At 44.6% G+C, this 15671-nt stretch overlaps 1 protein-coding gene across 6 annotated transcripts in view; it reads left to right on the plus strand.

Annotated features, from left to right (window-relative positions):
• The window catches only part of LOC105566201 (protein vestigial), a 52801-nt gene that overhangs the window by 32563 nt on the left and 4567 nt on the right, over positions 1-15671 (plus strand). For 3 of the 6 annotated variants that reach the window (XM_012020017.1, XM_012020018.1, XM_012020019.1), the window contains 3 exons: positions 2063-2510; positions 6561-6684; positions 8379-8609. In XM_012020017.1, coding sequence (XP_011875407.1) covers positions 2063-2510; positions 6561-6684; positions 8379-8609 — 803 coding nt within the window. The remainder of the gene's footprint in view (positions 1-2062; positions 2511-6560; positions 6685-8378; positions 8610-15671) is intronic. The other 3 variants (XM_012020020.1, XM_012020022.1, XM_012020021.1) reach the window with 3 other exon arrangements.

Below are 15671 nucleotides of genomic sequence, written 5' to 3' on the forward strand. Positions count from 1 at the left end.
ACTCCACCTCCCGCTCATCGATCGATTTTCTTAAATGCCTCCCGAGTCCGGCCTACCGTCTCCTGCATCCTCATTCGCTCAAACGTATAAATTTCTTTGTTGATAACTATTGTTACTTTGTACCTCGGTACATGATATTTCTCCTTAGTTTAACCCAATCTACCGCTATTTGCAAAGTGGCTACTTTTGCATCAGACACCCTGTATATGTATAGTCGGTGAACCCCCGGCTTTGATTTTATGCGTACTTGAATCGCGTGGAAGAATTTTGCAATTTTATAAAAAGCCAATTTCAAATTGCTCACGAATAAAAAATTGAAAATTTTTAATACCAATTTCTCTTTTATTAAACTTCTGAACTGAGTGTTTCACAGGCGTAAAAACTGTATAAAAAAAGATGACTTCAGGATCCTGTTAAGCTCGCTCTTCTAACAAATTCGTGGCTGCAATTTCAAACGTTTGCTAAGGAAAGTTGAGAAACCGGACAATTTTTCTATGCCATTATCTAACAATTACTGCGGACGGCGTCCGCTTCGGAAGAACGCGTGACCGACCGAGAGGGTTGAATTTAATGGGCCACTACGGTGTCGAATTCTGGCGCGCGGACAACGTGGAAATCAATGGGCCGTTCGCCACCGTTCCCGTCGTCGACATTCTCTTTATAGCGCGCGAGAAAACGCATGGCCCCGATGTCACGCGGAAAATCCCGGCTATCGCCGTTAAAACGCGCCGGTATTTACGCGCTCGTATTTCTCTTGTCGGCCCATCATCACGATCGCTGCGCCATGCGAGCGATGCGCTCGTCGGCCACGCTTCTCCTCGGCTCACGCGATTTGCCGCCCGAGAATTTCGTCGTACGGCGACAATTGACGGTCGAAAGATAGATAACGATCGAGAAATACGATCTAAAGATTTGCTCGCGCTTTATTCGAGATGCGCGGACGTACGGTTGTTACATAGAAATCTTAGAAATTGACACCACCATTATAAATCCACTGACTATCGAGACATATATGATATTATGAATTTGCTACCACAGACTCGTGAACCCATTCTGTTTCGGCACAAATTAAAATGTTCAGGCAACTTTAGATTGTACTTGAAAAGACCCCGATAAAGGGGTCGCAACGTCGTGACTAAAATTAACATCATTTTTGCCAGTTTGGTCCATTTTTTAAAAAAATTCCCCTTGGACGATCTAGAGAATCTAGAACAACGAGTAAACGTTACGTACTTATCATATCGCGCTGGAATTCGATCGACATCTTCCTAGGCGTGAACATTCGAGATCCAAGATGTTTATAAGAGAAATCGAAAGTCAGAATTGGACTGAAGAAGCGCTGAAAAATTTGCAGCCTTTAGTTCCTTGGAATTCAAGCCTCGCGGAATTTGTGGGGATTTCCCAGCGCTTTCCTCCGCTTTTGCTCCCCAACTATCGTTTGCATCGGTTGACTCGTCATAACGATCAGCATACCGATCGTGCTCCATGCAAACTGTACATCAGCCGACCAATTAAACCGGTTAACCGGCAATCATTAACGATTGGCCAAGTGCTAAGCGAATAACCGGTTAACCGGCATCGTTAACCTGTTAACCGATAAACAGCGCGATCGCGTGTGACGCTCGCATAAAAGCAACTGCGATTCTTCCTGACGAAAACTCTCTCGGAGGTTCATCCACCTTGACTGGTCACTTTTATTTCACTCTTGTCGTCAGTCGTTGCATTTCACACAAAGAGACAGCTGCCACTGTCTACTTTATAATGCGAGCTCAAGATAATCGACGTACAGAGATAGAATTTTATAAGAAAGTGGAAATTTAAAATTTCAATGTGACAGCTAAATATTTTGCTACTGCGCTTTTTGCGTTAGACGCAACAGCAAACCGTTGGTGTAGAAATTTATAGTTACGGCGGCAAAATATTTTCAGCAAACCGTGACTAGCTGCTACGGTAGCGAAAGTTGTTTTTCAGTATAAATTATGGCTTTTGAAATCTTTGCAAAGTTGAAATTCCTCAAAGCCGACGATCTTGCACGCGCGACACTAATTGCTTCCCATTGCAGCTGAACGTTCATCAAAGGTCCCTGGAAGCGGCCGGTATCGAGCTTTGCGGCGCCGGCGGAAGCGTCCCTCAAGGTCAGCCGAGCAGTGCGGGTTCCGTAGGGTCCGCGCCGAGTCCTGCGTCCCCAAGGCCAACGCCGCAACCGCGGCCGCCCCTCGCAACCACCACCTCGCAACCCTCGCGAACGTTAGACGACGACAGATCGACAGACGGTGAGATGATTAATTGTCTCGGTTTACAGCAACGTGTGTCTCGTCACGTGAACACCTGCGTATTAATACACCGGCTCGCAGGCGTGGGCGCCGGTACAACTGAGGACTCCGACGATGGTGAGAGCAGGGCGCAGTACGTTAACGCGAATTGCGTCGTGTTCACGCATTATCGGGGCGACGCGGCGTCGGAAGTGGAGGAACACTTTCAAAGGGCCCTCGCGCACGACAAATTAAAAGGTGAGACTGGCTGAATAAAATCACCCCTCTATCATATTTAGGATAAACTTATTTAACGGATACCCGTGATCGCCTAAATAGTATGAATTGTTTGTCCCGTGAACTGCTAAATGGATTGAAATTCGCTTTGTTTTATCGTATCGATCGTGAACGCTCGAATTTTACGGTCCGTCCTCTTTTTGAACTGAATGAAGTCGAAACGTTTCGACGTCGAATTCGTTCCCGAGGCGGGTAATAAAGTACGCCATTAGACGGCGACAAGGCTAACAAGCCTCGTGACAATTGTAGCTCGCTCGTACTCGCACTCGGGCTTAAAACGCGGGCAGGGCAGGGCAGGGCAGGGCAGGGCAGGCCAGTGGGGAGAAAAGAGCAGAGGGAACATCCCGGCCGCAAGAGAGAACCCGGGAGGGAAGGGGGGAAGATTGTCAGCACGCGAGCGGGTTTGGCAAGCGATCGGCAAGCTCGTCTATATCGGTGTCGTTTAAAGCCGCATTTATCCCGACTACAGTACGCCGAGGATCAGTTCAGTAGCCTGCTTAGAATTCAAGACAACACGACCTAATTGTTACGCCTCACCACTTCCCTCCCGCCCTCTTTCCTCACTCTCGTCTCCTCCTCCTCCTCCTCCTCCTCCTCCTCTTCTGCTTGCGCGCTAACTTCCCGCGACCGTGCTCGTACGAATGGTAAATTAAGAGCTTCTGCTCCGGGAAAAGAGGGACGGTGGAGGAGGGCCGAGGAAAGACATTGTGAGGGAAAGGAAGGCGGGGAGTGGAGCGTGGGGAGGCGACATCGCGGGAGACAGTTTTAGCCGCGGAATGCCGGGTAACGTACGTACAAGGACCGAACGACTTTGAGCCTAAACGCGCACGCTGCGAAAACAAAGAGGGAAAGAGGAGAAAGGGGTGGCTCAATGGGGAGAGATGGCAAGAGGAAAGGGTTGCTCTCGGGACTAAAAAGGAATTCGAGTAATTGGCGTGGAAAAATACGGCGGGTTCCGGTTTGAGACAAACAGAAATTGTTTTCTTGAAGGATAGAGTTATTTTTGGAATTGCGTACGAAATCTGAGAGATAAACTTATCTCGTAGTGAAATTCATTCGACGTATACAAATGGTAGACAAGATAGGAAAATAAACAGCGCCTTTTACAAGGGACGTACGCAATGCATTCGTGACTTCTGATTAAAAATTTTAAGAATGCGTTAATCTTACCTAGGAAAAATCTTCAAATATCGACGAGAAAGCGACTGTTAAACCTCAATTATCTCGAGAATCTGACATGCCGATGAAACTTAGCTTACAGCATCGTTTTCACCATCTAAAAATGTAAAAAAAAGAACATCTTGTCTGGCGCAGAATCGTTTTTGGCTGTAAAGTTCTGCTAATCTCTTTATTAGAAAGAGGGTGAAATTCAATTAAATAAGTGCAATTAATTGCATTGATAATTAGCAGGTTGATCATGAAAAATCAATAATATCTTGATCGTACGCTATCTTGAAAATATTTCGCTGTCCATTTCGCTATTTAAAGACTAAGGGTGAGGGCGATTGCGAAAGCGGTATCGAGATTCGCAAGTCGTCGATTAAAACGTCGGCGTTTTCTGAAGTTCTGAGGAACACACGGGTACTTATTGGCGAACCAGGCTTCGACAACCCTTTCTACTCGTTCCTCTCCCCCCCCCCCCTCCCTGTTCCCCTCCACATAGAACGATACCCTTTCTCTCTTCGGTCGCGGCATCGGCAAAGAATAAAGCCGGCTGCAGACGGTCGACACTCTGTTTCTTTAATTGCGTTAATAAATAAAGGACAGTCTCGGCGAACCGAGACCGAGGCAGATACTAGACGGGAAAGGAGAGAGGGGCCGCAAACGGTCCCACGAGGTCCTCAGCCGTATCCTTGTCTATCTCGAAGATTAAAGGATCATACTTGTGATGGCAATAGACGACAAACAGTACTTTTCAATTAGCTTCTCAATTATACTTTTCGACAATGCACGCGCGTGACATTTCGCGTATCTGTTAAACTAACGGCGAGTAATTCTTAAAGATTCTACACTCAATTTGGACAAGGCGTCTCTGTGATTCCAAACCAAAACCATTAAAAAATGTTCCTCGATGTTGCAATAAAATTTTGTTTGTTAATTTTAAGAGAAGCTCGATAGAATTTTTAACGCACGGCATTTCTCGTCTACTTTCGTATTTGTTTTAAGCAACTAACGTAATATCAAGGCGAAATTTCTTAAAGATTCTACATTCAATTTGAACAAGGCGTTTCTGTGATTCCAAACTAAAACAAAAAAAAATAATGTTCCTCGATGTTGCAATAAAATTTTGTTTGTTAATTTTAAAAGAAGCTCGATAGAATTTTTAATGTACGGCATTTCTCGTCTACTTTCACATTTGTTTCGAGCGAATATCGTAATATCGAGGAGAAAAGATGTACCTGTTGGTTGAGATACAGAGTATCCCGATTGCCGCTACTCGTACATACTTAACGGAAATTCATCGGCCAACAAGTAGGAATCAATTTTAATTTATAGCTCATTTGTAGATGCTTCCAACTCGCGCTATTAATTAATCGCACGGTGTTATTGCCACACTATCGGGAGTCGTAACTCAACGCGTTATGACTCGCCCATTTATGTAAGACCCGGTATTTCGACGTTGATTTACCGGTTAGGCCACCGTCGTCGTAAAACGTCGTTCTCGTGTCAAAATCTATATAATAAAAGAACGCCTGCTCGTCCATTTGTCTGCGACAATCCATAAAAATGCGAGGTATCGCGACAGCGGGTCGGGGAATTTCTCTAATAAAAAATTACTACGAATATACAATTAGTCTCTTTTAACGGTAATGTAAGGATAAATCGTTATTGCACACTAAGTTAATAATACAGTTTTCCATATTGTAACATCTATAAATTATTACGATACTGTTTTCACCATCATTATCATATGTGATTGCGTGACATATTAATTACTTGTCACTTTGTGCAACTAATTAATGCGAATATATATATGACAATAATGATTTGGCCGATTCCCTTTGACGAAGCTTTATTAAAATATATTCGGTGTCGTTCCCACGGATTTCGGAGGGCTTCGCTAAACGGGCAGGCAGAATCCCACGGGATGAAATCGGCGGAAGGCAGAAGGGTACCGCTCGGTTGTTTTACAAGCGGCCACTTCGAAGCCAGAAGCTTGTCGTGTATCCTCCCGCAATCCTCTCGCGCGGTCCTCGCTCACGTTGGATTCCTCTCTTCTTTTGCCTTCTTTTTTTTTTTTCTTAATCCATCCTCGGCCAATCGGAACGCGCGTCCGAAGGTTGTGGACCAACGCGAGGTCGACCGCGCCGGTCCACGATTTATGCCCTCTAATTCCCTCCCCGCGCTCGCGCTCGCGCGATTTCATCTCCGGCTAAGTCGCTTCGATTATCTGCTAGGAGAGGCATACCGGCTGCTAATTTACTCCGCCGTTACAAACTACGATGATTTAGCCGGCCAGCGACGTTATTTATTTCCCTCTAGTTAGGAGTGGTTTCTGGTGGAAGCCGCCTGGAACTCGTTTTCCGGGGGAGAGAACGTCTTCTCCCCGCGGAGAAAGAAACAACGAGTTATCGGTGGTATTCATCACTTAGGGATCATCGGCTCGGTACCAGTATTTATATTTATGGCGCCGTCTCGCTTAAAGCTCGTTGTTTTTCTTTTTAACGATGTACGGCTCACGCTTCTAAACGGGAGAAATAAGAATGGCGCGATATTTAGCAGGAGAGAATAGAATGTTCTCCGATCAGATTCCGACGGGGAGGCGCCGAGAGACGCACGCGCTCGGGAAGGGTTACATAAACAACCGGTAGGGCCCTCCGATCGCTGTCCTCCCCGATATTTTCTGGGGGTCGAGATAAGAATCTCAGCGGAAAATCAAAAAGGGCGACCTCCCGCTCTCCCGTTTCTCTTCGTCTCTCATTTCCTTGACAATTTCTAAATGCGCGTTTTCTCGCGCGAGCCATTGAAAGCACCGCCGCTGTAAAACTGTTTTTTTCTTTTTTATTGCAGAAAATATCTCCCCCATGTCCATGAGGAACTTTCCCCCTTCCTTTTGGAATAGTCAGCATCCCAGTGATGTCTACGAGTACCCAACGGATCCGTGGCATCCGCATTACCCGCAGTACCATCACAGGTCAGTGCTACCGATCGCTGTTGTTCTCTATCTATTTTTTCTATCTCTCCCCTCTCTCTCTCTCTCTCTCGCTCTGTCTATCTATCTCTTCTCCGTTTTACATAAATGGCATAGCTTCCTTCTTTCCCCCGTTCCTTAATAGACATTCTCTACAATGTTGCGCGACGGAATATCGGCGCCGTGTCCACGTCCCATTGATTCTTGATCGCGCGTATCGAGTAATTGCGTGTAACTCCAGCATCTCGTCACACCGCGGAGACGTAAAACCGGGACCACGTGCTGGGAATTTTTGCGGCGAGCGCGCCATTAAATGCTACATAGCTTGTTAATTAGTGAGACGAGAATTTTCTAAACGCGATCTTTAGCCCGCTGAATTACCTATTCAATAACTTTCATCGTTAATTTTTGCTCTCTCTCTCTCTCTCGCTCTCTCATAATTGCATACTGATTCGTATTCCGTTCTACATTCTCACAAAGTTGCGCGACAACGTCGCTAAGGTCAGTGTGGTCACCAAGGGGATAACCACTTGGTGTAATCGTGGGACAGTGTCTCCGAAATCATTATGAAATCCTTATGAAATCTCCGTGTAATCGTTTTGTCTTGATTTTCAAGTTTCTTCCAAAATATATATCATAGTTGACGCTTATAAGCGCGTATTCTTTCCAAAATAAGGCTGAAGTAGTTGCTATTAGAACAACAGCGAGTTGAAACGTTGATGCACCTTTGCGCGCAAATTCGGACCGATAAACAGTAAATACAGATACAAAATTACTTTTCGTTAAGACCGCGGTTAGAGTAGTGGGAAAAGTGGGAAGCAAGGAAACACGTGACCGAATACTGGAATCTTAACTGAAATCACCTCTACAAGCAAATACCTCTTAGTAAAAGAAGAAAAATATATTTTGAGGAAATCTAACAGCTTTTTGAGGTTTAACAACGTTACATATTTTTAAACGTGCATATAAGAAAATTATTTGTAATCAGATGAAATCGTATGAAATCAAACGAAATCGTGTAATCAGTGGGACATTTTAGCTAGCGGTTACTCCCTTGGTGGTCACCATATGGAGTGAAATTCAATACTCGGATAGACTACATTGTACGAACAACCTGTGAAAAAGGAGGAAAAATATGCGCTACATATGGGAACGGAGCGAAAGACCGGGAATTAAAACAAAAGAGGGGGGAAAAAAAGCACTTTCCGATACTTTGCATCGTATCTCTACCGCAGTGACAGATTTGTAATTTATAGAAGTGGCCGAATCAGTGTTAAAGATCTCGGCGTTACCTGCCCCCGACAGTTTTCAGTGTTTCTTACACGCCCCAGCTCTTCGTTTTCGCCTTTTAAAGGCGATTTTAAACCACGTCGCTGCTCCTCTTCCGCTCCTTTCTTTGGTCTCTCCCCTTAAGATTGGCATCAGGTACTGATGACACGTATTATTTTATGCCTCATTGATCGCGACACACTCAAGGCGATTATGTCGACACACGCCAGGCACCGCGATGCTATTTTCATGTGTTGATTTGGCGCGATGCATCTCGGCGTGTCTCTGCCAAAAAGCCGCGTGTCCGTAATTAATCTTATTCATATCCGATCCGAAAATTATGCTGCATTTCGCAGCCGTTCCCTTTTTTTTTCTATTTCCTTCGCAGTCCTCACGTCGTAAATTTCCCCCGTGCTTTCTCTCTCCAGAGCCGTGCACGAGTACCACCACCACAATATGGCAGCGGCGGCGAGTTACAGTGGCCTTCTGCTGGGTGGTGCACGCGGCCTCGGCCACCACACGTCTCACCACGCGGCGCATCACGCGCACGCCGCGGCGTCCTACAAGGAGTGGACGTCGGCGACGCCGTCGCAATCCCTCGTCGATGCCTCCTCGGCGCCGCCCTATCCTCACGGCCACTACGCACCCCTCTCCGGTAAGTAAGTAGACTTTTCCATGTTTGGTTTCACCAACGGCGAATGGGCATCGTGGATAGAGCCTGGTCCAGGAGAACGCGCGTAGAACATCCAATTGTGGGACGCTCACGATGTACTCACCCCTTTGAGACTCGCTCGGGGGAGAAGATGCTGCCCGTTTAATAAATTTGCGGTCGCGTTCGTCGTTGGCGAAGCTGATTATCGCGAGATTATCGTACTTTCTCTTTTAGTTTTTTCTTTTTTTAAGAGCGAGAAGCCTCGGGTCTTTGATACAATTTAAGGGAGAGACTTTTGAATCGAGTACTTGCGCTCGGATGCCTGATATTTGTTCCTGATTTATCACGCCGCCGCGCGGTCCCCGTCGCTTCATCTGATATACTCGCGTACGAATCGTCGGCATATCGACGGTGTATCAAAGATCCTGCCGTGTCCTGGCTGTGTCGAGCGACAACAGGATGCAGCTTCGCTCGGCTCAGCGGAATGGCGCGCAGGTAGCGCAAGAAAGATCGGTCGGTCCTTCAGATGCTCGCAATTAATAAGGGCTTAATGGGAGCCGCGATCCATACGGCGTCCTCCTTCGGTTCGGCGTTTACCCACCAAAATCGTCCGCAGGACAAAAAGCCGCGGACGCGTCCGCAAAACATCTCGCTCTCGCCGCCGCCAGGATCCCCCGTCGCTCGTGTCCTCGTTCCTTAAACGCGCCGCTATCCTGTCGGTGAATTATGCGAGGCAGAAAAATAGCGTTAAATTATGCGGCATAGAAAAATGGCATTTCGGTCCATCTCCGATCTAGTTTTTTTTTTTTTAGTTTTGTCTGCGAGGAAAAGCCGCCGAGGAATTTGCAGGTCTTCGCATGCGGAATACAGATTTAATGCGGCATTAAGGTGATTCGCTGTCGCAAGTATTGATCCTCTGAAAACGGATCGGTAATTACAACCGTGGATCGTTCAAATTCCAATCTCCATAAAAATCAATCGGTAGATTATCGCTCGTAAACAGCAAATAGTCACTGACTCACACAGTTATGAGTGTACCACTGAAAATCGCAGTGGTATACTTACAACTGTAAATCAGTGACTATTCACTATTCTCAGTGATAATCCACTGATCGACTTTTAGAGAGATGGTAACAACTGAAGGTCAGGTGATTTGTCTGGAAAAACCGTAGACATAGTAAATATAGACTAAGCGTCCCATTGAATAAGCTGAAGCTAATTGTGAAAAGAGAGAGAGAGAGAGAGAGAGAGAGAGAGAGAGAAAAAATTTAAGAAGACTTCCTTTCTTTGTCTTACACCATCGTAAAAGAAAAGAATCGTGCCTGCGCAGTGCTACACAGGCGTGATTCTCCCTTGTCACGATGGCGAGACAGAGAAAGAAAGTCTTTTTAAATCTTCACAAGCTTCAGCTTATTCAATGGGACGCTCGGTCTATTATATTTACTGTGTCTATGAAAAGAAACATACGTGTAACATGGCCATTCGCACAAACGTGAAATTTCGTTTTCTGCATATCCGAAATGGGGAGGCGGGAGTTTTTCCGTTTTGATTCCTTATTCTGCCGAGCCGAATCGAATAATTTACTCGCCGGTAAAAGCGACAGAATCCGACTGCGCGCAGTTGTGCACCCCATGTGATGCAGCTGCAGTAAGCCGTGAAAAACCACGCCCATCGTGATTACAGAGACCACTCCCATCTGTCTGCACCCTGATGCAGCTTACACGCCTTCCCCTCACTCTCTCGTGCAGTCGCACGATTTCGCATATGGTCTTCGGAATTTTCTGAGATACGCTATTCCGCGAATGACGTGTCGGAATGCTCGTTACTTTTATTTTTATAACTTTGTTGCTACCTCTGCCCTCTCTCGTCGGGCCTCGTGCCTCCAATCGGCATGTAGATTTATATCTAAATCGCGTATACATATCGCGTCTAAATATACCACCCATTCGCCATTCCATTGATTTTACGCTCTACCGTTTTCGGATTTCGCGATCCCTTCGAATTTTCATCCTCTCAACTTCCCGATTCAATTTTACATTCCCCGAACTTATAATGAAATCCGGAAGTGCACGCTATCTGTGCACTTTCGCGCAAATTCTTAGGTCGTCCGAATCCCATCTAACTTCCACGGCTGCTAAGATCCTAGGCTGCCTGAATTCCGTTTCCCTTAGACGAAAGGCATGGCTGCCAAGCGCGGAAGCAGTGACATCCATCCCAAGAGGGGAGAGGAGGTTTAGTATCGATTTTGTACCCTCACTTTGCTATACGCCGGGACCAGGCATCGTGCCGCAAAATGAATCCCAGCCCTCTGCCATCCCTCTTACAGGTCCCTTTCATTCGACCAACGGAACCTCTGAAATAAAAGCAAGTACTGCGGATCTAACATTTTTCGTTTGTAAAAGCAAACAATTACGTACGCGAGTCAGAAGGAAATTTAGAAGAGGAACTGTACTTTGTAAGTCAAGAGAATAAACACCTTTTACCAAGTTCTCTTTCTGTCGTTTGCGCATTGATATTTACAAGTTAAATTCCAGCTGTTGGATTTTTAGAACTAACTTGCGAAGAAATGAAATTTTAACGAAATTTTATTGACAAGCGTGAACCGTAATCGTCACTAATTTACTAAAACGAACTCACGAGTGTTAAGAACTTGACAGAAACTCGCGTTCTAATCAAGGGACTCGCGAAAGAGTAATAGAGGGTGAAACGAGTGCCGCGCCGGCTTGATCCAGCAGGGGGTGAATTGGTGTGCGCAAAGTCTCGGAGGTATCTTTAAATTTAAGTGCCGCCATTACGGCGCTCGTCTCGGCAAACCGATTAGGTTCGCTGTCTGCGCGATGGCCGCCGCGCTCGGTAATTATATAATTGCGCGAAATTAACTCGAACCGCATAAATTGGCTGCTGTTTACGCAGTGATTAAGAGAAATAAATCGCAATTACCGGATGACGCGTCCGCGTCTTAACATGGCGATGCCTTCGCACACGTGCATCGTGCCGCTCTTATTTTGCTGCTTTCCGTGGGAAGCTGTCGCGTTAGCTTCATCATTGGAGAACGATCGACTTTGTCGATATCACGAAACGAGTTACTTGAATCGTTCTCGAAAACAACTTCAGTTGAAAACGTCTTAAAAAGTCTTTCTAAAATAGACTATTTGCATTGTTTTTTTACATTAATTTGTAGTTTCAGCGTTGATTGAAAATTTACGTTGATAAAGAATACCGTTTATTTATTACATGAAATCTAAATACATATGAAGAAAAATCCACGCCTAGAAAATTTAAGGGAAAGCTACATACTGTATTTACAGAATTTAGAACACATTTGCGGCGTGTAAAATAATAAATTGTGAGACTTTTAGAAAGGAATTAATTTACTTTCAGAAAATAAATGGCAAATTATGCCGCGGACAATTATTTATTCTTCTACACGCGCAAATCTGCGATCTTTGAAGGTTTATTTTAAATAAATTAGCTCAATTTCTCCAAAAGATAAATCGCCCTTCGGATAAGAATGGCGTTGAACATGTGTTGGTACTGATTAGTTTCAGAACATGCGATAAAGAAATGAATTATTTATTCTTGATACAGACACGCGTACGGTTTTAATTTGTGGTCTGGTTTTAGACAAACAGACTCAACGTTCTTATCGTTCTGATAAATTAACTACGTTTGGAATGCAGCGAACCCAAGGCAGGATCTAAAGACACTATCGTTTCAATCATTTACAATAGCAACTAAGATAACAGCTATTGTAAGGTATACAAGTTTAAAAGATATCATATATTTACCAAAGGAGACCAGGGATTGTATGATCTCATTCAGGCAGTTTAAAGTGATTTTTATGAGTCAGGAAAATTACGTGAGTTGTATCATCTGTCGAAACTTGGCATAGAATTTAAAATAAACAAATACCCAGGAACAAATGTATATATCTAATCATATCTGAGTATCTCTAACTCAAATACGAGCAGATATGTATGTTGTCCCTAGTCCATCGATATGCAACGTAAATATGAGTTAGATAACACCAATTAAATAGCGTTTCCGATGGTTAATCTTTCCGATTACGTTTTCCGATTAAATTATGGATATATCCGATGAAACTTATCCGGCGAAAGTGGATTGCAAAACCCGATCATATTTTTCATCGGACATACAATTTAATCGGGTGTTCCATTTGTTATTATGTAATTGGGTTATGCGATTATATTTAATTGGACATTTTTCTCAGTGTGCCAATTAACGTCGGATTTAAAGGAAGAATCGCGGGAACACTAAGAAACCATTATGAAAAGTCCAGACTTCAATCAAGTTAGAGTCCAGGAAACTCGTAAAGTTGAACTTGGGATACAAAATTCTATTCATATACGTATAAAAATAAATAAATTTCTTTCGTGTTCAGGACATTCTTCATAGAATGTTCTAGCGCGGCTTAATCCATCGGTACTCCTGAACGCTTTCTGGCACGCGCCTCGAAAATGGCGTCGTACAATGACGTCATGTAATTCACCGTTGCACGAGAAGAAGGGAAAGAGAGACTCGGGCCAGCCGGGGATGGCCAGTCATCCTCGATTGGTCAGCCTGCGAACGGAGGGAGTGGTCGAGCGGTTGCTGGTTATATCGATCTCTCGAAACTCAGCTTGCTTCTCCGCGAACGAAGCGAACCAGACAGGTCGCCGCATTGGCGAACACGCGAGATTCACCGTGTCCTCTTCGTCCTTTTACCCGTCTTTTATCCTTTTTTTAATCCTTCAGTCGAAAATCTTGGAATCTCTTGGAAAATCTTCTCGACATTTTGCATCTTCATATATTTTCCGTAGGAAGAATGTACGAAGGATATGAACTACAGATGCCAAAGTATCACTGAAGCTTATTATTTTACACATACGAGGGATGTTAAAATTTTGCACTTTAATATTCTACTTTAAGATAAGAAAGTGTAAGATTCTCACGCTTCATAATCGCCTATTTTTATAAAAGTCTAGGTGCCCCCGCCATTTATCGTTTTCTCGACCGTGCCCTTCTTGCCCTTTGATCCCCTTGCGTCTCACGTTGCACCGAACGCAAAACGAAGACGATCACCTTTCCGCCTGCGACCGCCTGAAAAATCCGCTCGACGTTGAGAAACAAGGGCATCGAGATTAAATTAAATCGAACACCCTCGCTCGGCAAAAAGTGAGGATTCGACCCTTGCTCTATCCCTTCACCGGCGAGGGATGCGCGCAAGGGACGAGCATTGTGATGACCCTTATCAATGGAGGGAAGGGTCAGACCCCTCGCCGTCTGGAATCCAATATACTTGAACTCGTTGTAAGCCTGGTCGGCCTGCGCCCCTCTCGAACTCGTATGCACCGATGAGCGACTATTAATTACAAATTAAACCTCCCAAATCTCCGGGATCACCGGCGTGTGCCGGGCGCAATATTGCACACTGCCTGTTGAAGCTGCCTCCTTTCTCCCCTAGATCAGCTCTAGATGAGAATAAAAGTCTAGCCGCTTGTATAGTAAAGACAAAAGACCTGTTCGACACCTTCGGTTCCAAGATCTTTAAGTTCAAAACAAATTTCGCATTCCTCTCGTTCTAACGAAGTCAAAAGAGATTATTGTATTATCACGCGAATAGAAATATGTGTAAGTACATTAATTATGAAATTTTAGCGACGACGCCGTACATTTTTCACGAGAAAGAAAGAAAGAGAGAGAAGACCTGGTGGTGCAGTCATATTTAATGGTAAAATTAATATTTCGGGCACATTCGGTCGTTAAAATTTCACCCCGGGAATTAGATACGCGTGCCACATCCCCCGGATCCTGCGGCAAACACAGAGGGTGACTCCGTGGTAATATGGCAAACATCGGGCAATATTGTTCGGGTTATTCGACACACCATTCACCGAACCGCCCTTCGCCTCGCCATTTTCCTGGCATCCCGGACTACATCGGTTTCGCATACGTACGGCGAAAACGTGCATACACACGGCTCGCATAAATCGTCCTAGCCGGTGACACTTATGGCGCATTACTCGGCATCCGTGCGGTGTCTCGCGGGTCGTATTGAATTAGAATGTCCTCCCACGACGATTATACGCCGGCGTTCCTGTTCAGGATTGCTGTGTGAAGGATTAACGACGTCGCGAGGATCACCACGATGACCACGCTGGATTATCGCGTTTACTCAATGAGTTTCTATCATCAGTAAAGTAATTGCGAGATAGCGCTACGATTTTGAGAGAAATTTGATTCGCTCAGAACGTCGTGGCACTTAGTTTCAGTTCCATCAAATCATTTTATTAATATTGATTTACCAATTAGTGATTTTTCCAATTGATTTACTGCTTAGTATACGTATGTACATAATAATTTACTAAGAAATAATAGTAACCTTTACTAGTAAATCGTATATTTCCGAGTACGCGACAAGACAATAAACATTAATTTATACCAGTTAGCTCAATCAACTTTTGCATAGACTTCGGTACAAAGGTGGCATTTCGCGGAGGAGTCGCGCGCCGCGTTTATCGTACTCTTAAGAAATGCAGAACGAGATGTTTCCGTTTGAAACCTCAAGCGCACACAGATCAGCGAATACGGAGTCACGGACGGACGCACCTGTTATGAATGTTCCAACATTCAATATCGCGATATCAAAGAGCACTGCGAGATCCCGCACGAAGGAATTCCCTTTAGTCCTACCGACAAAGAAAGTGAGGCATACAAACTCCAAGGAAACGAACGAAACGAAACGTTCTGTTGGAAATTGCCAAGAATTTCTCCGCTACGTGACGCTTACTAAAATTTCAATCGCGCAGAGTAACATTTTAAATAAACTAATGGAGCCAAGGTCATGATCAGCAGCAATTTCATCAAAAAAAGTAACAATATAATTTCCTACACCTTCACCTTTCATACCTTTTTAGACAAAGCTACGTTTAATGCATCATATGATTAATCGAATTCCTAGTAGCACAGTGCATTGGCTAAACCATAGACATAGTAAACAGAGACTGAGCGTCCTATTGAATAAGCTGAAGTTTGTGAAGAGAGAGAGAGAGAGAGAGAGAGAGAGAGA

The sequence above is a fragment of the Vollenhovia emeryi genome, unplaced genomic scaffold, assembly GCF_000949405.1.
Source record: "Vollenhovia emeryi isolate VEMERY1.0 unplaced genomic scaffold, V.emery_V1.0 DF939146.1, whole genome shotgun sequence".
Taxonomy (NCBI): Eukaryota; Metazoa; Arthropoda; class Insecta; order Hymenoptera; family Formicidae; genus Vollenhovia; species Vollenhovia emeryi.